This window comes from Fukomys damarensis, unplaced genomic scaffold (genome assembly GCF_012274545.1).
Source record: "Fukomys damarensis isolate Sample0158 unplaced genomic scaffold, DMR_v1.0_HiC HiC_scaffold_19, whole genome shotgun sequence".
NCBI lineage: Eukaryota > Metazoa > Chordata > Mammalia > Rodentia > Bathyergidae > Fukomys > Fukomys damarensis.
In genome coordinates, this window is record NW_022900931.1 from 10,040,492 (window position 1) to 10,062,853 (window position 22,362).

General features: G+C 56.0%; 2 protein-coding genes across 2 annotated transcripts in view; one reads left to right on the forward strand and one right to left on the reverse strand.

The window, feature by feature from the left end:
* LOC104855301 (cytokine receptor common subunit beta) overlaps positions 1-9,515 on the forward strand; it is a 13,323-nt gene extending 3,808 nt beyond the window's left edge. Inside the window, exons 4-11 of the mRNA XM_033765940.1 lie at positions 605-797; positions 2,777-2,912; positions 3,067-3,224; positions 3,304-3,472; positions 3,918-4,059; positions 4,216-4,373; positions 6,341-6,395; positions 7,019-9,515. Of these exons, the coding sequence (XP_033621831.1) occupies positions 605-797; positions 2,777-2,912; positions 3,067-3,224; positions 3,304-3,472; positions 3,918-4,059; positions 4,216-4,373; positions 6,341-6,395; positions 7,019-7,835 (1,828 nt within the window). The 3' untranslated portion in view covers positions 7,836-9,515. The remainder of the gene's footprint in view (positions 1-604; positions 798-2,776; positions 2,913-3,066; positions 3,225-3,303; positions 3,473-3,917; positions 4,060-4,215; positions 4,374-6,340; positions 6,396-7,018) is intronic.
* A 4,202-nt stretch (positions 9,516-13,717) lies between these two features.
* LOC104855306 (cytokine receptor common subunit beta-like) overlaps positions 13,718-22,362 on the reverse strand; it is a 24,576-nt gene continuing 15,931 nt past the window's right edge. Inside the window, 11 exon segments of the mRNA XM_033765941.1 lie at positions 13,718-15,062; positions 15,065-15,897; positions 16,495-16,598; positions 17,236-17,293; positions 17,434-17,524; positions 18,182-18,347; positions 19,037-19,176; positions 20,702-20,859; positions 21,019-21,160; positions 21,605-21,773; positions 21,853-22,068. Coding sequence (XP_033621832.1) covers positions 14,977-15,062; positions 15,065-15,897; positions 16,495-16,598; positions 17,236-17,293; positions 17,434-17,524; positions 18,182-18,347; positions 19,037-19,176; positions 20,702-20,859; positions 21,019-21,160; positions 21,605-21,773; positions 21,853-22,068 — 2,163 coding nt within the window. The 3' untranslated portion in view covers positions 13,718-14,976.

Here is a 22,362-nt window from a genome sequence, read left to right on the forward strand (position 1 = left end):
CAGGCTTCCAGCCCATGGGACACGGAACTGTCACCTCACTGCCATCTCTGGGCCCCGGGGTGCACGGTGGGTTCACAGAGGCCAGGAAATCAGCAGGATCTGGGCTGTGTGCAGGTGGCCACTCATACAGCGAGGTCTGCGTGAGTTTCCTGTGGAAGGAAACACAAGCGTGGATTCCAGGCAGCGTCACCCCAGGGAGGCCGGATGAAAAGGGGAGTCCTCTGACAAATGTTTGGGGTGACATGCCGAGCCCGTGTGTGTGGTGTGTGTTGAGGAAGCTGCAACTCTTGTCCTCTTCCCCAAACGGCATCAGAGAGGTGTCACTGTCACTGTGTTTTGGTTTTGGGACTTGCCCAAGGCCTCTCAGCTACTGGGGACTGCAAGGAGTTTGGGCCCAGGCGGGTTCCTTCCTGCCTCTGATCCTGCCCTGGGCCTGCTGCTAATTTGGGCCCAGGCGGGTTCCTTCCTGCCTCTGATCCTGCCCTGGTCCTGCAGCTCCTGGCACGAGTCCAGGGAGGATCTGCTTTCCTTTCTACCTCAGCTACAGCCTCAGGGAGCCGCTGCCTGGAAGAGGCCATGGGTCTGGCCACCGACAACTCCTCTGAAATGAAGTTTCCAAAGCTGCTCTTCTGGGATTGGAGGGTCGGGTCGCTGCCTCGGGGAGCACAGAGCTGCAGCCTGGAGACCGGAAAACTTGGGACATTGTCCTGTGTGCTGCGTGCAGGCGGCAGAGAGCAGAGGGCCCTAGGGCATCAGGACAGGCTTCCCAGAAGGAAGGAAATGGCTTTGCCACCAAGGTGTGGAGGAGGGCAGGTGGGAGGCGCATTCCTGGCAGGGTAACTGCATGTGCCAGGGGTAGGCAGCTCAGGGGGGCAGCGTGCTGGGAAGACCCCATCACCGTGTCGGGGAGCATCAAATTCCTGTGCTGGACAATGGAAGGAAGAAGCGGGGGACACAGGCAGGACCTGAGGCTGAACAGGAGCCCCCCCATCCAAGCTCCGGTAGAGGCCAAAGAGAAGTGGTTTAGGCTGTGTGCTGAGCTTGTTTCGGCTTCACCTCCTCCCCCTGCCATTGTAATATGAAGAGTACTCTAGCAGCAGTGTTAGCCTGTGCGGCTGTGTCCATGGACACAACCTGGATTTCATTTGTGATGTATGGCAAAAGATTACTTTTTGTGGGTGTGTGTGTGGTACTGAGCCCAGGGCCTTTGCGCTGAGCTGCATCCCTGATGCTTTTTCATTTTTTCATTTTTTTCTTTTTATTGAGTTTATTGGTACAATCTAGGTGTACAATACAGTTACATTCATCATTGGGATTCTGTACCTTTACATAATAGGTCTTCATTCTCATTTTTTCCCCTTGTCCCTGCCCCCCCTTCACCCCCTTCATTTTTTAATGTTACTAAGTTGCCCAGGCTGGGCTTGAATTTATGACCCTTCTGCCTCAGCCTCCAGAAGTGCAGGTGTGTGTCACCACACCTGGCAAGATTATTCCTCTCTACTGTAAAAAGCTGTATAAAAATGTAAAACATATTCTTAGATCATTGGCAGTAAAACCACTGTGAGCCATGTGTACCTGTTGGGCTCTACTGGGGCAGCTTGTGGTGTGGGGGGTTGTGGGCAGGTGTCACAAGTTCAGGTGACTGAGGAAGTCAGGCCCTGCAAGGGTGGGAGAGCCACAGGGTGGGATCCTGGGTGGGAGAGGAGAGCAGGGCTGCAGAGGGAACCCGTGAGCTTCTGTCAGGTAACCCGAGGATAAGGCAGGGACAACTTAGGAATAGGGAATGTGGCATTTTGTTTCCAGAAGTGTTCACTGGGTCTGGAAGTTAGTTCCAGCCCCTGGAACCTTGGCGATGAATGAGGCAGGGCCCAGATGGGTATCTACCTATCTGACACACCCACAGTCCAGATCTTGGGTATTTCACTTCCTCTGGCACTTTCTCCAGCTGTGAAATGAGCCAGTGGAATAAAATGGCTGAAGCTGGATGATCAGGGCAGAACTGGCCCCCCCGTCTGTCTGGCTGGCAGCAGCCTTCTGGAGCTCTCTGCTGGGGTAGATGCCTACTCCGTGTCCATCTTGGGCTTAGGGTGCCATGATGGATTAGCGATGTCTGTCCTGGCTGAGTGGGCGAGGGTGGAGCTTGCTGTGCACCAGCCACTGTGGGCTAATGGCTGCTGTGGGGCTGCAGCTGGGACCGGCTTTAAGCAGCCAAGTCCCATGACCAGCATAGAATGTTCACAAACTACTGTGTGAAAGTTTTGGATGTGAAAATCACGTTTGGCTCTCAGACAGAGAAACTTCAGGAGCCCAGAGCCAATCGTACTCAGGACTGGGCTGCTTCATGAGACTGTGAGGTGCCAGCAGGGTAGCTTTTAGGAGTGGCGGGAAGCGATGGCTGAGAGCCTGAGGACTGCGCTGACGTGCGCATTCCTTCCTTCAGTCCTTCGTCCTCTCTCCCACCCTCATTCACCAGGCAGCTGCATGGAGACCTGGAGGTGGGAGGGTCAGTAGAGAGTCCCCAGCCTTCCCCAAGCTCATCTATTACTGGAGAGGCACCATGAAAATGACAAAGCTCCCGGGTCTGGGGGACCCCGGTGGAGGATTTATAAGGAGCAATGGTGAGGGAAGACAGGGGGCAACAGCAGGGATGCAAGAAGGTCCCCGGAGGGAGAAACACTTAAACTGGCCAGTGAGAGTGGTGAGGGGCCCCAGCAGGGAGGAGAGCGGATGACAGCAGGAGAGGGAGGCTCCTGACTGCAGCGCTTCTCCTGGCCAGGAGGTCACACTGCGTGCCGGGCAGGGGTGGCTTCACAGAGAGTTGAGTGCCAGCCCCTCCACTGGACCTGGCCGTGCATGGGACAGCAGCCCGCACAGCCGTCATTGCTGTCACGTTTCCGCACACAGGGCCACAGGTGAGGGCCTGAGGCTGCAGAGGGAGGGTCTTGTTCACTGTCCCAGCTGATGGCCAGTGCTGGGCCTAGGACCCAAGCGTGGCGCCCTGAAGCCAGGCAGGCCGCTCTGCCCCACGGCCCAGCCTCAGGAGCCCTGTGCTTCCTGTCCCTGCAGTGCAGCCGCCCCCACCCCGAGACGTCCAGATTTATGCCACTGGGGACCAATTCTGGCTGACCTGGAGCGTGGCCCTCGGTGGTCCCAAGATGTCCTGGCTGTCACAGGAGGACCTGGAGTTTGAGGTGGTCTACAAGCGGCTTCACGAGTCCTGGGAGGTAGGACCCAGAGTCAGCTGTGCCCCAGCCCCGGGGGTCACGTGGCCAGCGCCTCCTACAGTGCCCCCTCTGTCCACAGGATGCCACCACCGTGCAGTCCAACTCCTCACAGGTCGCTCTGGGGCCCGAGCTCCTCCTGCCCAGCAGCACTTATGTGGCCCGAGTGCGGACCCTGCTGGCCCCAGACTCAGACTTCTCAGGGCGGCCCAGCCAGTGGAGCCCCGAGGTTCAATGGGACTCACAGCCAGGTATGGGGTCCGGGTGGGACCTGTCCCTCTGGGCGGGGCGGGCTCCTTAGAGTCCCAGGCAGTAGGAGTCTGAGTCGGTGCCTGGGCCTTCCAGGCCTGGGCTGCTGCGTGTCCTCATCAGAGAGTCTGTGGAGAACTCTGCCCAGTCAGGCTCAGGCCTGCACACTCCAGATCCAGCTCCTGTGAATGTCAGCTGATGACAGTCGCAGTCACAGCAGCTGTGTCACTGGCCGCCATGTGTCACCGAGGGCTTTACTCTTCAAGACTGCGTCCGCACCTTGGGACAGATTCCTTGGAGCTATGGGCACGTAGATGGCAGGACCACGATGAGATCAGATCCTGGTCTCGTTATCCTGAGGCCCGAGACCTCCCTGTGGTGGTCACAGGGTGTCCCGGGAGCTATGGCGTGAGGGAGGGGAGTGACCGAGGGCTGTCTGCACTGCAGGGGACGAGGCCCAGCCCCAGAACCTGCAGTGCTTCTTCAGCTTCGGTGGGACTCACGTGCTCAGCTGCTCCTGGGAGGTGAGGGCCCCGGTGACCAGCTCGGTCTCCTTCAGCCTCTTCTACAGGTCCAGCCCGGATGCAGGGTGAGCGTCCCTCCTCCGTCCCTCCCCTGCTCTCAACCTCCCCTGCCCAGGCTTCCTCCTGTCCCCAGGGCCCTGGCACAAGCCCCGGGCCTGCTGAGGGCCAGGCGGTCCTTGTTCCCGCCCTGCACCCTGACCTCAGCTGTGTGCGCCCCCCAGGGAGAAGGAGTGTCCCCAGGTGCAGAAGGAGGAGCTCGGTGGCCTCTACATCCGCCACTCCTGCCAGATCCGGGTCGGCAGCCTGAGGCCCGACGGCCAGTACACGGTGGCTGTGCGCCCGCAGAAGGAAGAGATGTTCATAAAGAGCTCAGAGCACAGTGAGTCTGTCCTGCTTCCTGTGGGTTCTCGGGGCTGCACGGGAGCCTGGGGTCACCCCTGGAATCCCAGGCTTCCTCCTGCCCCGGTCTTCCTGTTCGCCACCTTCAAAGAAAGTCAGAGCATTCACTCAAAATGAAAAGAAATTATTCAAATATTTATTGGAAATTGTTTAAAAATTTAATTGCTGCATTTGATGATGTATCAGAACCATTTTGAAAATTGTCCTCTGCGCTTTCCTTTTCCCTTGGCCTTTTCCACCTTCTGCAGGGTGCTGTTCTCTGAGCTCCTTCTCTGCATCCCCATTCTCTTCCCAGCATCGCCCTGGGGGCCCCATGGCCGCTTCCCCTGGGACGTGCTGGGAATGTGCGTCTGTCTCCCCCTCACCTGCTGTCCCCACTCTTCCCTCCTCTCTAACTGGCTCATCTGCTCTGGTGACTGAGACCGGAAGTCCTGGCTTCATTCTTCCCGTAGCCTTCTTCTCAGTGCCAGGTCTGTCCACAAGCAAACTGCCGTCTCCATCTGTGAAATCTGCTCACTCCAGGTTGATTGCTGGGGCTGCTTTGCCCTGGTCTGAGCCACCTTGCGTCCTTGGTCCTAGCTCTGCCTTCTCACTGATCTCCCTCCTCTCATCCTTGCTTTTTCTTCAGTTTTGTCCCAACCCAGCCACCCTGGGGACTCTGTTACCACGCAGCAAATGTGACCTCTGCTACCCAGGGCTTTTCCCTGTGCAGCCTCACAAGAGGAGGGCTCAATGGGTATTGTCCTGCTCCCGGGGCTTTGCACCTGCTGCTTTCTCTGCTGGGAACCTTTGCCTTTGAAATCTGCCTGGCTTTCTCCCTCCCCAACTTCCCACCTTTGTTCCAATGCCATATTCTCATGAAGCCTTTCCTGAAAATTGTATTTTCACTCTTTCTGGCTCCAGCCCCTCATCCACCTGCATTTTCCCCAGCAGTAATCACCACCTGCCATACAGCATACTTCTTCATCATGCTGGCTTCACGAGGGGGAAATTTGCTTTATTGGCTGTGCTATTCCTGTGCCTGGAACAGGGCCTGACATGTGAGTGTCGTTAGTTGTCCTACTGTGGCTGCCTTTGTATCCTGAACTGACTCAAAACATTCTTTCATAGACATTTTGACTTTGAGGAAGAGCTAGAAGTCACACAGTGCCAGACCCACTGGACAAGGGCGGTTGAGGACACTCTCATGTTTTACATGTCTGCTTTTCTGTTGGATGGCTCCTGGCCGTGTTGTGTTTCGTTTCCTTTTGTTTTTATCGTGCCTCATAACTCAACACTGGTGAAAGGGGACTTCCGGAGCTGCTTCAGAAAAGTGGCGAGCGTGACGGGATAAGTGTGTTTGCAGTGAGGCGTATTTTGAGAGGGATCAATGGCAATGTATTTTTGTTATTGTAATATATAAATATTTAACTGTAAACAATCACTGTATACTTCCATCACTCCTTGTGTTTTCGCCCCTGCTGTACTTTGAAGACCAGAGGGAGCAGAGCTCTCTGAGTGATATTTCCAGTGTTCCTGGCCCTCTTGAGATGGACTGAGCCCATCCATTCCCATAACTCACAGGGGCAGCCACGAAGGTCAGGCAGTGTGGAGCTGAGACCTGTCCTACTCCCCCTTGGCTCTGTGATGGCTCATGCCTAGCAGGGGCTTAGCTTCATGGTCAAAGGGTAGCCAGTTCAGCCACCTTCACTGCCACGGGGAGCCAGACCTGGGCTCCTCATTTCTGCTAACCACACAGCAGCTTTCCCTGGCCTCAGCTTCAGCCAAGAAAGCACTGCTCAGGGAGGGTCGGAGCTGCCTACAGAAATGGGGGCAAAGCCATCCCCAGATGGGCAGGACCTGGGTGGATGGGACAGTAGAGAGAGCACCTGTGACTGGCCGGGACAACTAAATGGTCCGCTGGAGGGTGGAGATCATACCCATCCTGAAAAATATTCCTGCCTCCAGTCCAGATGGAGGCCCCAACCCTCAATGTGACCAAGGGTGGGGACAGATACAGCCTGCACTAGAAGAATGGACTAGAAGCACAACAGATTCCAAGATTCAGGTCCAGTACTGGGATGACAGGGCCAAGTGGGAGGTGAGTGCCTGCACCAGGTAGGAGGAAAGGAGGGCAGAAGCATCCTAGGAGTTCCTGCCCGCAAGGCCAGCCACAGTGTGACCAATGGAGAGTTTGCCTCTATGATGACAGCTGCTCATGGTCCCATCTCCTGGGGAAGAAGCACAGGCTCTGAGAGGTGAGGTGACCAGGCCACGTGACCACAGCAAGTCTGAGCTCCCAGGGACAGACGCCCTCAGGGCAGGTTGGGCTCACACCACTGAGAAGAACTTGCTTCAGAAATCACCAAGCCCCAGAGACATTTCCTCTGGGGAAGCTTATCTGCCTCATAAGTGTAGTCTGTGCAGACCTCAGGCTCCTCAGAGCCCACGGAGCAATCACAGGTTGGCCCAGAGGGGGCACTGAGGGCAGAAGGGTGGTCAGCACTGACTGAGGAAAAGGCCACGCTCCTCAGCTCCTGTCTCAGGGCCCAGCCCAGTCAACCTGCTCCTCATGCTTGGATCAGCAGGGATTGGGGTGCAGGGTGTGCCCAGAAACCTGGGGGCCCACTCTCCACTTGAGGGCAGTTGGAGGACTCTGTGGGCTCTGGTCCCTGGCATCCCCATCTGTGCTGTCGGAGGTGGACCCGGCACCACAGGGGACCTAGGAGAGCAGGGTAAGGGAGGCCACTGCACCCTGCACCAGGCTGCTCATGAGGAGTGTCTGCCTGGGCCTGGCACCCAGGCCAGCCACTATCTGGAAGCTGGGGGAGGCCCTGCCCCTCCTGCTTCTGAGCCCCGAGGCCAGGCACAGGACCCAGAGGACAGCCCAGTCGCTCTGCCCACAAGCTCTGGGGACCCTGAGCACCTGGTCATGGCCTCTGGTTATGTCACCACTGCAGACCTGGCATTCACCTTGTCCACAGGGGCCTCATCTGTCTCCCTGGCCTCCCCTCCAGGCCTGCAGAACCCCAGCCTCTGTCCAGAGCTGCTCCCTGCAGGGCCCCCCTCAGCCCCACCCCCTGAGAAGCCTGGGTTCGAAGGCTACGTGGAGCTCCCTCCAACCATGGGGCCACCCCCCACATCCCCTGTGGGCAGTCCCGTCCCTCCTGCACCCAGCAGCCCTGTGCTGAGCCCAGGGGAGCCCCGGGCAGATGTGCCCCCGCTGTCCCCAACCCACCAGGGGCTCCTTCTCCTGCATCAGGAAGGGGACTACTGCTTCCTCCCAGGCCCCCTGTCACCCCGAAGCCAGCCCCCTTCCCCAGGACCCTGTCAGGAGATCAGGGACATGGATCAGGGTTTCCCGGTCAAGAAACCCCCAGACCAGTCTATAGTCCAGGCACCTGCTATTCAGCTCTTCAAGTCCCTGAGGCATCAGGACTACCTGTCAGTGCCCCACTGCTAGGTCAGCAGGCCCAGAGAGGTATGCTGAGGACCTGCAGGCCACCCTGTACCCTGCATCTTCCCTGTCACCTCTCCAGAGCCATTGGTGCATCCTTGCCGACACAGACAGGACCTGGAGAACCCTCCAACCTCAGGGTCCCCTGGACCCTCAGCAAATCCTTTGTCCCACTGTTCCTCTCTGACACACACAGGCATGCACACTCATGAGAGCGCACATACACACACTTTTCTTTCAGATTAACTTATTTCTAGATTCTGAGCTATTAGAGCTTTCTATGCATGGCCATCCGCCTCCCTCTCCTTTGTTTTTTATTGGGTTCCCTTGTCTTCATCCTGTCTTTCCTCTTTGTTGCTGATTCATTAGTGGAGTGAGGTTAGGTCCCAGGCAAGCCTCTCTTGAGTGTGAGCCCTGCCCCACGTGCTGCAGGCTCTGGTGGGCATCGTGTCCACCTCACCACAGGCTCCACAGGCACAGTGTATGTTTCTGAGCCACCTGCATGAGGGCCAGGTGGCACCTTGGGGTGAGATCTGGAGACCATCCACTACCTCCTCAACTGCCACTCCAGGAAATAGGTGTGGGGTGGGGTCGGCACAGCGCAGGGATGCGCAGCCCTGAGTGTGCAGGGTGTGCAGGGTGTACAGGGCTGTCTGCATTCCTGGAAAGCTCTGTTGGTCCTCACAGAAGTGACTTGGGAGTCTTGGGGGTTTTTCTAACTCAGGGTTCAGAGAAAAGTCATTGATGTTGGCAATCCCACATGGTGCCTTCAGTTTTGGTGAGACTAGCAATGGGGGGACATCAGGAAGGGTCAACTGTGTCAACTGTGTGAAGGTTGGGAAAACTGCTCTGTGCTGGGTATCAGAGGATACACACTTCAAAGTGTTTAGTCCAGATGGCCCTGCTGCTCTCCCTGCAGAAGACTGTGTGGCTCTGGCTCCCACTGGCCACAGATCTGGGGATTATGGTTCTTTGAAATCTTTGCCTTTTTGATAATGCAAAAATAATGGCATTATATTGTTTTCATTTGCACTATATGAGCATTATCCAGTGGGCACATATTTTCATGTGTATCTTGCATATTGGTTTGTTTTGTTTTACCTGGCTAAGCCCACTGTGGTCTTTGTTTGGTTAGGAGTTGTCTTTTTCCTGATAAAGTATTTTAAAGTGTTTTAAGTGTAACCATTTATAAATGGTGCAAATTAATTTGTTCCTTTGGTTTGTTGTTTGTCTTATAACGTTGTGCTGGCATTGGGAGCCCTCAACGTTTTCACACCTATGTTGTCATGAATAGGTCACTGGGCTGTTTCTCTAATTTGGGGGCCAAATTTATAAAAGCCTTCTCCAGAGCAAACTTGAATTTGTCCTCATTAATTTTTTCCAGTTCCTCTTCTGCTTCAAGATTTTAGTGTAAAATTTTAATGAATTTGGAACATTGGAGATTGTCTCTGTTTTCCCCAAAGACAGATCAGGTGACTTAACGCAGGTATTGAATGGTCTCTGTGCTTTAAATGCCACTTCTGTGATACACAAAGTTCCTGTCTAGACTGGTTTTGTTTCTAGACTTCCTTTCTAAACTATCCTGATCACTCCAGCTTTATAGTAGATCCCTCCCCCAACCCTGTACCAGGCAGGAATCGAACTCAGGACCTTATGCTTGCCAGGCAGGTGTGGTTAAATATAAAAAAGAACACCCTTGTTTCACTTAAAAATTATTCATTGTTGTCTGAAATTCACATTTAACTGGCCATCCTATATTTGACTTCTAGTCAACGGAATGGAGAACTAGGTAAGAGAATGGATCACCCATAAAAATAGCTGAGAACAATTGAAAGCTATTTCTGTGCACACTGCTCAAAGGATTTCTGGAATCAAGTTATTTTATCTTCACAGCCCTGTGAAGCAGATATTATCGATACTCAAGGGACGGAGATCTTTTGTTCCCTGTCTTTATCATATCCATGTTTGTCATTGAGGGAATTGAGGTACAGAGAGGTTATACAACTTGCCCCAGGTCACCCAGCCACTTGGAGGCAGTGGCAGGATTCAAACCCTGGCCTTGGGCTGGGAGGCTTCCCTTGAAAGTAAGATCTTTCTCCTAAAGATCCACACATGGATGTGAAATAACTTGTGTAGGCTGGCAAGTTAGAAAAACCCAGAACTGTGTTGATTCCACAGCCAGGGGAGATGGAGCCAGTGGTGACTGTGGAAATGTTGCGTTTCTCCATTAGCAGAAAAAGAGGGTGTGTATTGTGGTGCACTGGGATCTCAAGGGACTTTTCCTAAACTCCAGAGCACGTATACGGCTGGTGGGTACTAAGGAATTGTCACAGCTCCAGGTCTCCCGGCAGCTGTGGAGGACTTTTGGAGACTGAAAGGAAGGAAGGGATGAAATACACCTGGGAGAGAAGCCATGAGGACGTCCAGGCCTCACAAGACACCTGCCAGCGGTAGTGGACTTGGGAACAAGAATCGCCTATTGGAAGAGCCCCAAGTGGGACAGACAGGGCCAGCTGCTGGGCCCCTCATGGGGCCTTTGGCCACGGTGCCCTGAGAGGAACACATTACAGAAGGAAGGAGACAGTATGCAGGTCATCGGTGGCTGGGCACCAGGGGTCTCCAACCCTCTCATGGAATAATCCATTACCCAGAATCATTGTCGTGGACAGATCATACCCCCCGCCCCAGCAAACTTCCCTCTGTCTCCAAACTCTCCTCTCCCAGCCCCAGGGGCTACTGTCACAGTGGTGCTCAATTAATAAAGGCAGGGCAGTGGTTTAGGGCAAGGTGAGGGTCCTGAGCACAAGTGACTTCTGCCAGGCACCCCAAATCACCCCACAAGTCCCAACTCAAGCGTGGGCTCCTCACGGGAAGCTCTTGCTCTCCTCCACCCATGTGGAACACATCTCAGCATCTGTGTCACCTACCCCAACTTTGTCCCTTTGCCTGAGTCACGCATTGTATTTCTGGCTCCTATCTTCGTGACTCACCTGGACTGAGAGCTCCCAGCACTCGTCCAGCTCAGCCCAGGCTTCAGTGTCCAGCTCAGGCCTCAAACATCTGTGTGTGTTACCCTGGGTACCTGGATTTGTGGTGCTGGAGATCGAACCCAGGGCCTTGCACACGCTAGGCAAGTGCTCTACCACTGAGCTGCACCCCAGCCCCTAATCTGTGTGTTAAAAGTATTTCTTGCTGGCAGATTCTGCACATGTGTGATTCCTTCTCTTCCATCCCTGTTGAGCTTGTTCTACTGGGGGCCGACAGTGGTGATGAAGTCTGGCTAAGTGCTAGACATTCATTAAGAGCAAATGCACAGATACAGAACTAAAACTTCAATTTCCCTGAAGACTATGACAAGGAGGGCCAGACAGGAGCCAGAGAGGTGTGCTACTTTCTATGCATCCTTCATTCTGGCCTTGGGGAGGACACCACAGCACTCTAGGGCCCTGGAAAGAAGGGCGTCCACCTGAGAGGGGCTGTGTGGCACCCACTCCTCCTAGAGACATTGCCAGATTTAACAAACAAAAATACAAGCTGTGGAGTTAGACTTGAACTTCTGACCAGCAGCAAACAGTGCTAAATTGTTTACATTTGCATTATTTACAATTGCAAAAATTCAGAGACAATCTAAATGTCCGTGGGGAGAATGGCTTGTGTAAATCACATCACTTTCACATGAGCGCCACTCCTGAGAGAGCCTACGTGTAGCAAGACGTGACTTCCACGAGGCCCCATGGGAGAGAAGGTAGCGAGCTGTGGGCTGTGTCCTTAACTTTCTTCAGGAGGGGGGATTTGGGGACCTCTTTAGTGGCGTCGTTGCTTCTCCTGGTCATCGAGTGCTCTCAATACAGACCATGACCTTCACATTCTAACAGATACAGCAGGAGGGCTGCTTCAGAAAGTGCCCCCCCCATAAACTTGAAACAAAAGGGGTAGAAGAAGTGAAAAAAATTGCAATGCATGTGCAACAAGGTGACAGGAACTGCAACTCACTGGAAGTTCCCAGACGGCTTTGTAAGTTTTTAGGGGTGGAGTTTGGGACTCTGAAGAGTCCACTCAAGCAAAAGGACATGTCCCCTCCACCACTGCATGGGAAAGGAAGGAACGCACGTTCCACTCCTGGGAGATGGGAGGGAGGAGAAAGTGGTGAAGAGCAGGGAGAAAAGAGAACATGGCTGAGGATCCAGCGAGACTGTAGAATGCCCTGTGTTTCCCTGATAATCACTAATGTCTGCACAGAACCTGAAAAGTTGAGGCTGTTTTAGTGGAGAAGTTCAGGGAGAGCTTTGGTACCAGACCCTAATCTGATCTACACTGATTTGAGATTGTTGCCAATGGGCTGAAGGGTCCTTGGCTCAATTACACAGAAATCATGAATTGACAGGCATAGCTCTGCTAGCAGCCCTCATGCCACCAGATGACATCGGTTAATGCTGGATGTCATCGGCCAACCCGGCAAGTCGTCTCGGCCTCTGCCAGCCACCCATGGCTGACACCAGCTAGTGCCAGGTGCTGTTGGGTGATTCTGCTAGTAGCTACTCTACAGTGATCTTCACCCGCTGCTGGTCTCTGGAGTATTCCGGGCCAACTCTATTTATAGTTTTGGGTTGTTTGTTTGTTTTTGAGCAACCACTGTATCCATAGTATTCAGAATAAGAATATTGAGTAAATTTATAGGACCTTCCAAGCCCACACTACCAGAGAATGACATCACAGGCAGACTTACAGGAGCACTGGAGTGAGACTTTATTCAAACAGGACCTGCACTGCAGCAGGTGGAGGTGGTATCAGTACACTAGAAGGATCCCTTTTAGACCAACCTGAGGACTGTGAGAGTACTGCTGCTTATATAGCACCAGCAGGCCTGTGATTGGCCCAAATATGAGCCTCCTGATTGGTGCACAGTCATTTAAATTCAAACCTTCTGATCTAAGCCTACTGAGTGGTCCAAATTCAATTCCTTGGTTCAGTAAGTGTAAATTCCACAGGGCTGGGGATTTAGTTCAGTGGTGCCACACCTGTCTTGCAAGCACAAAGTCCTAAGTTTGATCCCCGGTACAAAAAAAAATAGCACAAGTTTAAACTCCAGCCTGCAGAAGTCAGTACACTTGTCGGGTATTCGGGACAGCCACAACTATCATGCACAGAATACCGGGAGATTTGAGCTGTTGGACAGCTGTGGTGTCTGCACAGGAAATGTTGGGGCTGAAACTGAGGAAGCTTCAGAGGGCCCAGCTGTGTTAGCCACAGCTTGCTGAGGTTTGGGTTTTCGGCTTACTGTTAATGTTAATAATGGGCCTGGATGACAAGATGGAAACGATAGTGCTAATAATGGAGCTGGCTTCCTCCCTACTCTCTGCCTCGCTACAGGCGGGTCCCCTACTGCTTCTTCAGAGAGGGAGGCAGTGTCTGGAGCAGGGGGTGGCTCTGCAGCTGCCAACTGGGCCACACTTCCTGTCAGAGAGCAGCCCAAGTTGCCTGAGGGGCGGAGGGAGGACAATGAGGCAAGCTGCCCCAGTCCCTCCTCAGGGGACCGTGGCGGGAGGGAAAAAAGTAGCGGGAGGGGCAAGCTGTTGGCCAAGCCATGGCGCCCTCCGGCTGGCACAAGAAAAGGGGGAGCGTCAGGTGCTTCTCAGCCATCTCAAGATGAGGCAGAGGCTAAGTGCACACAGCTGGGGTGCAGGTTGCCTCCTGGAATGTGGGGACACAAGGGGTTGGGGGCGGGAAAGGAGTGCGGCGGTGGTGACCTCCTTAGGCAATGGAACGGGGCTCTGAGGCAGTCTTAAGCAAAGGGCTCAGGGCTGGGAGGACCCTGCTGCCATGGGCCAGAGATGGCAGAAGAGAAAGTCTTAAGAGTCATCATCAAGTGGCTCCACAGAACAGTGAGAACTATGTGGAAAAAGTGTTCAAATTGCTTGAATAAGTGCTCTACAGAAACACAGATGGAAAGTAAAACTAAAGAAAGAGTTTATCCTCATTAATTAAAGTGAGATACTATTTTTTCTCACCAAACTGGTAAATATTGGGGGAGGAAGGACTACTGCAGTATCCAGGATTAGGAAAGGAATGGGGTGCAGGATACTTACGCTCTCTCTTTGATAGACTCTACTTTTTAAAGCAGTTTGGGGTTGACAGCAGCACTGAGAAGGCTGTAGTATTCACAGCTCCCTGGGAACCCCGCACACACAGACCCCCTAACCCTCACCACAGTTGTCTTAGCCATTGCTCTGATCAAAATGTCACGACTTGGGTCCCTTACACCGAACAGAAGATTATTTCTCACAGTTCTTGAGGCTGGAGGTCCAAGATCAAAGTGCCATGCGATGCAGTGTCTGGGAGACTGCCCTTTCCTCATAGACGAATCCCCTCACCCTGTCCTCACATGGCACTGTGGGGTGTCTTCTAGAGGGCATCGATCCCCATCCTGAGGGCAGAGGTCCCGAAGGCCTCCTTTCCTCATGACCATGGCTGTAAGGATTGTGATGTGTGATATTTAGAGGGGCGTAAACTCTCTGGCCATTTCAGCAATTGTACATTTGTGACAATTGAGAAGCACACAATTGTTACCCAAAGACCACAGATTACAGCAGGGTGCACTCGTGGTGTTCTAGAATGCATGGATTTTGACAAATACATAATGACATGTACCCACCTTCATTGTAAAACTTTACAGAGTAGTGTCACTCTCCTAAGGCATAATTCCTCGGTCACCTGACCTGTTAGCTACTATCGCCATGATTTAACCTTTTCCAGTATGGAAACACTAGGGGTTCTCAAAGTGGGACCCCAGACCATAGCACCAGCCGACCTCTCTGCTGAGACTCCAGGGAAGCCCACTGAACCAAAAGCTCTGTTAACCTAAGCTGGAGTTGCATGGTAAAGTATGAGGACCACTGCCCATTGCTCCAATGGACTTCACAGAAAATTCTGGAAAAGAAGCCAGGGGATGGAGCCAGAGCTCTGGCTGAGGCAGAGGGGCAGCCATTCTTCCTGTTTCTTGTCACTTGATGAGCAGGGATAGACCCCACAGTGGTTTCATCACTTAGAAGAGGAACAATACACCTGAACCTTGACCACGCCCAGGCAAGGACCTCTTCACCGGGATATATTAGTCTGAGCTCCCCCTTCCAGGAGCAGAGGGCCAGATCTAAAAAGGAAACTGGCAGGCTCCGATGCTGGAGGGGAGGCAGTAGTCCCCAATGTCCTTCAGGAGGAGGCCATGGGGGTAGGGAACAGCAGGGACACACCTGCCCAGGGCTCCCCCGGGCTCAGCACAGGGCTGCTGGGTGCAGGAGGGATGGGACTGCCCACAGGGGATGTGGGGGGTGGCCCCATGGTTGGAGGGAGCTCCACGTAGCCTTCGAACCCAGGCTTCTCAGGGGGTGGGGCTGAGGGGGGCCCTGCAGGGAGCAGCCCTGGACAGAGGCTGGGGTTCTGCAGGCCTGGAGGGGAGGCCAGGGAGACAGATGAGGCCCCTGTGGACAAGGTGAGTGCCAGGTCTGCAGTGGTGACATAACCAGAGGCCATGACCGGGTGCTCAGGGTCCCCAGAGCTTGTGGGCAGAGCGACTGGGCTGTCCTCTGGGTCCTGTGCCTGGCCTCGGGGCTCAGATGCAGGAGGGGCAGGGCCTCCCCCAGCTTCCAGGTAGGGGCTGGCCTGGGTGCCAGGCCCAGGCAGACACTCCTCATGGGCAGCTTGGCCCTGCCCTGTGACCTGGGCCAGGGGGATCAGCTGTACCTGTCCCCCAGGGGGCAGACACAGGTACTCCAGGGAGCTGGGCAGTGCTGGCTTGGGACCCTGTGGGGACTCCTGCTGGCCTGTGAGGTCAGGCAGGGAGCGGCTTTGTGGCGGCCCCAGGTAGGGACCATTGAAGTCAAAGGTGGCGAGCTGGTCCTCAGGCCGGCCCTGGGTAGCAGGTGGACTTGGCTGAGTGCTGGGGGGACATTCTGGAGCCAGGTCTGAGGCGGCAGGAGTGGAATGAGGCCCGGAGGGAGGGTCACAGACAACTTTAGGGTCCTCTGTGGTGAGAGCTGACACCTCGCTGTCCCTGTGATCTACAGTGCACAGCCTGTGGGGAGCACAGAGGCAGAGATACAGAGATGCACAGGCCACCTGGCAGTGGACCCAGGACATGCACAGAGCCTGGAGGACCCAAGAAGGCCTGAGCCCACCCAGGCCTCACCTGGATCACCAGGGCAGGTGGGGCACAAGGAGAGCCTCCCCACGATGTGTCCATAGTGCTTAATTCAAGGCCTCCCCTGTAGGTGTCCCCTCATTCTCCGCTGTGGCAGTGTCTGGGACAGGTGAGGCCTTGATGACTGCTCCTCTCACTGTACCCACTGTGCCACCAACTCTCTCTGACAGAAAGCTGACACCCTTGTATTTCCATTTATGGCCCCAGCCTGTGGCCTCTGCAGTAGGGACACTGCCAGGTCAGCAGGGCATGGAGGGTCAACTACGTAGAGATCCATGAGGATGCAGGAGGACAACTACCAAGAGTCGGGAGGTTCTTCCTATGCCCAGCCTGGTGCCATCTGCTTTGGGGCCAAGCCACCTCCTAGGACCTCTTCCCAGGGAGCCACAGGCCCTCCCACCAGCCCCACATGTGTGCACTGGGCAGCCCCCGCTGCTCACCAGGGACAGGAGCCGCCGGCCCCACACTCACCCATCCAGCTCCGAGGAGAGGCCACCCCAGGGCCCCTGCTGAGGCGTGCTCCTGCCCATGAAGGCCTTCATGCTGCCTGGGAGGAGGAGCCCAGCACTTCCACTCTGGAGGAGAAGGACACATGGCCCGTGGGTGGGACGCAGGGAGGGAGGACTGAGTATCTCCAGACACAGCACTCATCTCCCCGTGGTCCAGACCAGCCACAGCCTTCTGCCACCAGCAAGCCCAGGCCAGGGAGGGGCTGCAGCGGCCCGGCTCCCAGGCAGCCTGGGACAGGATGCCCGTCCTGGGACAAGCGGGGCGTCTTCTGCTCTCACCCCAGCACCTGCACACCGGACACCAGGCCTAGCAAAGGCATCCTGACTGTCGCAGCTCAGTGCCCTCAGGAAGGTCCTGTCTCCATCTTCCAGACGTCCTTGCTGAGCCACTGTCCTGCCTGGCTCCCCCCAGGTCCTTCAGGCTCAGCTCAGTGCTGCTCTGGGAGCTGCTCTGTCTCCCACCACCCCATCGCGAGAGGGCAGGGCCCCTCCTGAGCTCACCCTGGCTGCAGGGCACCAGCTCTCAGGTCCCCGCCTGGCCCCAGGCAGAGCTCCAGCAGGGATGGGACTTGTGTTCCTCCTTCTTCCTGCTGCCCAGCTCCCTCGCACCTGATCCGGACACATTGCAGGCCAGGGAGCGGGTGGCAGGGGGGACACAGGGGCAGGAGCAGAGCCCCCACCCAGCTCCACAAGTGGCTCCTACCTGGAAGAGGTGGCTCTTGCTGGGGTCGGGGATTCGTTCCTCCCACTTCTTGCTCAGGCTGGAACACACCAGGGAGGGGACAGTCATCAGACCCCTCAGGGCCAGCTGCTCCCACGCCATGAGCCCCGGGGATAGGGTGGAGAGGGAAGGAGCCCGGTTCTGCCACCCCTGGAGTCCTGAGGGCCCTGAGTGCCTCACCTGTACCCATGGAGGACACAGAAGCGCAGGGCCAGGACCAGGGCCAGAGTGACAAAGACCAGGACGGGTGCCAGCAACCAGGTGGGCAGCGCTGGTGGGAGCAGGAGGAGAGTGGTTAGGGAGGAGGGAAAGGTGGGGCTGAGGTCGGGGTCCCCAGGTCTTCTGTGGGCCTGCGCGCTGCGTGGGGGGCCTGGGTAGGGAGGCCGTGGTTCACAGGAGAGCGGGACAGGGCAGACCCCACAGAGCTCTGCTGGGGACACAAGAGTGTCGGGACATCCTGAGGAGATGGCTTGGGCGCTGGGCCGCAGGGTGCCGGAGCACCGGGGGTAGAGGAAGAGGAGCACTGGGCAGGGAGCAGTGAGCAAAGGTCCTCAGGAGCCCTGCTTCCAGGAGACCCGGGCTGCCCAGTCACTGGGTGGTGGCCGCCTTGAAGGTAACAAAACCTAGGGCCGCGCTGACGGGAGCCTCCTCTCCAGTGTGAAGGAGGAGGCCTGGGGAGACCTGCACGTCCTCCTGTTATTCTGTGTTCGCATCAGGTGCTATTCCACACTGCGACTGAACCTGAACACAGGTTTTAGTTCAGGAAAAACAGCTGATATCCAACGCGGCGACTTGGCTCCTGTGCCCACAGAGGGCTGTGTATGCCCGTGTGGTCCTGGTGCCACGGCTGCGTCACCACTGTCCTGGGGACGAGTGACAGGTGAGGGGAAGGGGCCGTGTCCAGGACGAGCGGAGCCAGGAGACCTACCCCACGCGGTGGTCCAGGCCTGCTCCTCGCTCCACTCGCTCCAGATCCCGTTGTAGGCACCTCCTGGGCTGGGCCTGACCCTCACCCTGGCCCAGTAGGTGGTGGCGGGCTGCAGGGGGGGCAGCGGCATGCTGTGGGCGTTCTTCAGGGTCTCGGTCTTGCTGTCCTGTGGGAGCAGGGGCTGAGGCTGAGGCCTGGCCTGGTGCAGGGTGCAGTGGCCTCCCTTACCCTGCTCTCCTAGGTCCCCTGTGGTGCCAGGTCCACCTCCGACAGCACAGATGGGGATGCCAGGGACCAGAGTCCACAGAGTCCTCCAACTGCCCTCAAGTGGAGAGTGGGCCCCCAGGTTTCTGGGCACACCCTGCACCCCAATCCCTGCTGATCCAAGCATGAGGAGCAGGTTGACTGGGCTGGGCCCTGAGACAGGAGCTGAGGAGCGTGGCCTTTTCCTCAGTCAGTGCTGACCACCTTTCGGGTCTCAGTGCCCCCTCTGGGCCAACCTGTGATTGCTCCGTGGGCTCTGAGGAGCCTGAGGTCTGCACAGACTACACTTATGAGGCAGATAAGCTTCCCCAGAGGAAATGTCTCTGGGGCTTGGTGATTTCTGAAGCAAGTTCTTCTCAGTGGTGTGAGCCCAAGCTGCCCTGAGGGTGTCTGTCCCTGGGAGCTCAGACTTGCTGTGGTCACGTGGCCTGGTCACCTCACCTCTCAGAGCCTCAGCTTCTTCCCCAAGAGATGGGACACTGGGCCCACAGAGGCAGGCTCACCGCCTCTATGTGTACATCTTGGGGACAGGGTGCTCTTCTGTGTGCTTCCTCCTTTTTCTGCTTCCCTGTGCCCCGGCCAAGCACTCACCTCCCACTTCTCCTCATCTATCCGGTACTGGATCTGGAAGGTGTTTTCAATGTGGGAATAGTACATTTTCTTCACCTCCCAGTGTAGGCTGTAGCTGTCCCCATCCTTGGTCACATTGAGGGTCGGGGCCTCCATCTGGACTGGAGGGAGGTGTTCTTTTAGAGATGGTCCTGACCTCCACCCTCCAGGGGAAATTCCTGTCACCTATGTTAGTCATGTCCTGGCCACTTGGGGTTTTTGAGGTCCCTTTTGCACTTTTTCTCCTATAGAAACCTAATCAGCCCCTTTCTTGGGAGATGTCAGAGATGCCTGTGTTGATGTGTGGGTTCCTCCTGCTATCTGGAGTCTAAGTACAAGCAGCACGAGTCGGTTGATTCTGGAACTCCGACCATGTTCTGCAAACACAACACCCAGAGCTGGGCTGTGCAGTCCTGTCCAGCTGCTCCTCTCAACTACTCCAGAGTCCCTGGGATCATCTCGCTGGGCTACCCCACCCCAAGCCATAGGAGGTGTCTGGAGCCTGCCCGGGCTCACAGGCTCTCACCACCCGAAAAACCACCAGGTCACAGCACTGAGCCTGCAACCACCTTGGGTGACCCACTACCCATCCTGGTGATAACCAGACAGATTAAGCCCTTTTGCACCAGCTCCTCCCACTTGGTCTTTTCAGTCCATAAGGACAGAGAATGCAGGAAGTAGGAGTGAATTTAGAAGTTCTGCATTCCAGCCTTGAATCACCTCCCACTGACCAGTCGCTCAACTACTCTGAGCTTCAGTCTAGCCATCAGAAGAATGCTCTTAATCGTGACAGCTTCACAGGGCTTTTATAAAACAATGTGAGGTGTCCCATGTGCCATGCATCATTCTAGGCCCTTCTGGCACTTCTACTCTAGGAACTGCGTTCCCAGGGCAGACCGCACGAATGTAAGTGGTGGATTACAACCCACATGAATGGGCTGCTGCTCTTAATAAGCCCTAAAGCATGTCTGGAGGAGCTTGGCCATCAGGAGCCACCGTACACGGGTGGTTCCCTTGGATTGTGGTCTTGGCTACCTGAGGGGAATGAGTGACTTTGACCCACAGTCTATGTGCCAACACCCTGCCCACAGTAGAAAAATAAATCGTACATCAATATATACAAAAATGAGGATATTAGTTAGGGGATGACTTTGGAAATCAGTAAATGAAAAACCCAATCAGAGAAGGGGAGTGGTTTGGTGGGAGGGCGTAGAGGGTGTGGGCTGAGGGGGATGCTGTGGAATCACTCCAGAAAAAGAGCCTGGAGAGAAGGATCGGGAGACCTGGTTTAGAGGCCTGGTCTCTAGGGGCCTGCCTTGCAAGCGCAAGGACCCAAGTTCAATCTCCAGTACCAAAAATAAATAAATAAATAAATAAATAAATAAATAAATAAATAAATAAATAAATAAAAATAAAGACCTGGTCTCTGTGTAATCAATCTTCCCCTCCCTACCCCTTACTGCTAAACCACTACTCCTTGAGAACATACACGAACATCAGAAGAATTTGTTCATTTTGAGTGAATGCTCTGACTTTCTTTGAAGGTGATGAGTAGGAAGATTGGGGCAGGAGGAAGCCTGGGATTCCAGGGGTGACCCCAGGCTCCCGTGCAGCCCCGAGAACCCACAGGAAGCAGGACAGACTCACTGTGCTCTGAGCTCTTTATGAACATCTCTTCCTTCTGCGGGCGCACAGCCACCGTGTACTGGCCGTCGGGCCTCAGGCTGCCGACCCGGATCTGGCAGGAGTGGCGGATGTAGAGGCCACCGAGCTCCTCCTTCTGCACCTGGGGACACTCCTTCTCCCTGGGGGGCGCACACAGCTGAGGTCAGGGTGCAGGGCGGGAACAAGGACCGCCTGGCCCTCAGCAGGCCCGGGGCTTGTGCCAGGGCCCTGGGGACAGGAGGAAGCCTGGGCAGGGGAGGTTGAGAGCAGGGAAGGGACGGAGGAGGGACCATGCTCACCCTGCATCCGGGCTGGACCTGTAGAAGAGGCCGAAGGAGACCGAGCTGGTCACCGGGGCCCTCACCTCCCAGGAGCAGCTGAGCACGTGAGTCCCACCGAAGCCGAAGAAGCACTGCAGGTTCTGGGGCTGGGCCTCGTCCCCTGCAGTGCAGACAGCCCTCGGTCACTCCCCTCCCTCACGCCATAGCTCCCGGGACACCCTGTGACCACCACAGGGAGGTCTCGGGCCTCAGGATAACGAGACCAGGATCTGATCTCATCGTGGTCCTGCCATCTACGTGCCCATAGCTCCAAGGAATCTGTCCCAAGGTGCGGACGCAGTCTTGAAGAGTAAAGCCCTCGGTGACACATGGCGGCCAGTGACACAGCTGCTGTGACTGCGACTGTCATCAGCTGACATTCACAGGAGCTGGATCTGGAGTGTGCAGGCCTGAGCCTGACTGGGCAGAGTTCTCCACAGACTCTCTGATGAGGACACGCAGCAGCCCAGGCCTGGAAGGCCCAGGCACTGACTCAGACTCCTACTGCCTGGGACTCTAAGGAGCCCGCCCGCCCAGAGGGACAGGTCCCACCCGGACCCCATACCTGGCTGTGAGTCCCATTGAACCTCGGGGCTCCACTGGCTGGGCCGCCCTGAGAAGTCTGAGTCTGGGGCCAGCCGGGTCCGCACTCGGGCCACATAAGTGCTGCTGGGCAGGAGGAGCTCGGGCCCCAGGGAGACCTGTGAGGAGTTGGACTGCACGGTGGTGGCATCCTGTGGACAGAGGGGGCACTGTAGGAGGCGCTGGCCACGTGACCCCCGGGGCTGGGGCACAGCTGACTCTGGGTCCTACCTCCCAGGACTCGTGAAGCCGCTTGTAGACCACCTCGAACTCCAGATCCTCCTGTGACAGCCAGGACATCTTGGGACCACCGAGGGCCACGCTCCAGGTCAGCCAGAATTGGTCCCCAGTGGCATAAATCTGGACGTCTCGGGGTGGGGGCGGCTGCACTGCAGGGACAGGAAGCACAGGGCTCCTGAGGCTGGGCCGTGGGGCAGAGCGGCCTGCCTGGCCTCAGGGGGCCACGCTTGGGTCCTAGGCCCAGCGCTGGCCATCAGCTGGGACAGTGAACAAGGCCCTCCCTCTGCAGCCTCAGGCCCTCACCTGCGGCCCTGTGTACGGAAACGTGACAGCAATGACGGCTGTGCGGGCTGCTGTCCCATGCACGGCCAGCTCCAGTGGAGGGGCTGGCACTCAACTCTCTGTGAAGCCACCCCTGCCCGGCACGCAGTGTGACCTCCTGGCCAGGAGAAGCGCTGCAGTCAGGAGCCTCCCTTTCCTGCTGTCATCCGCTCTCCTCCC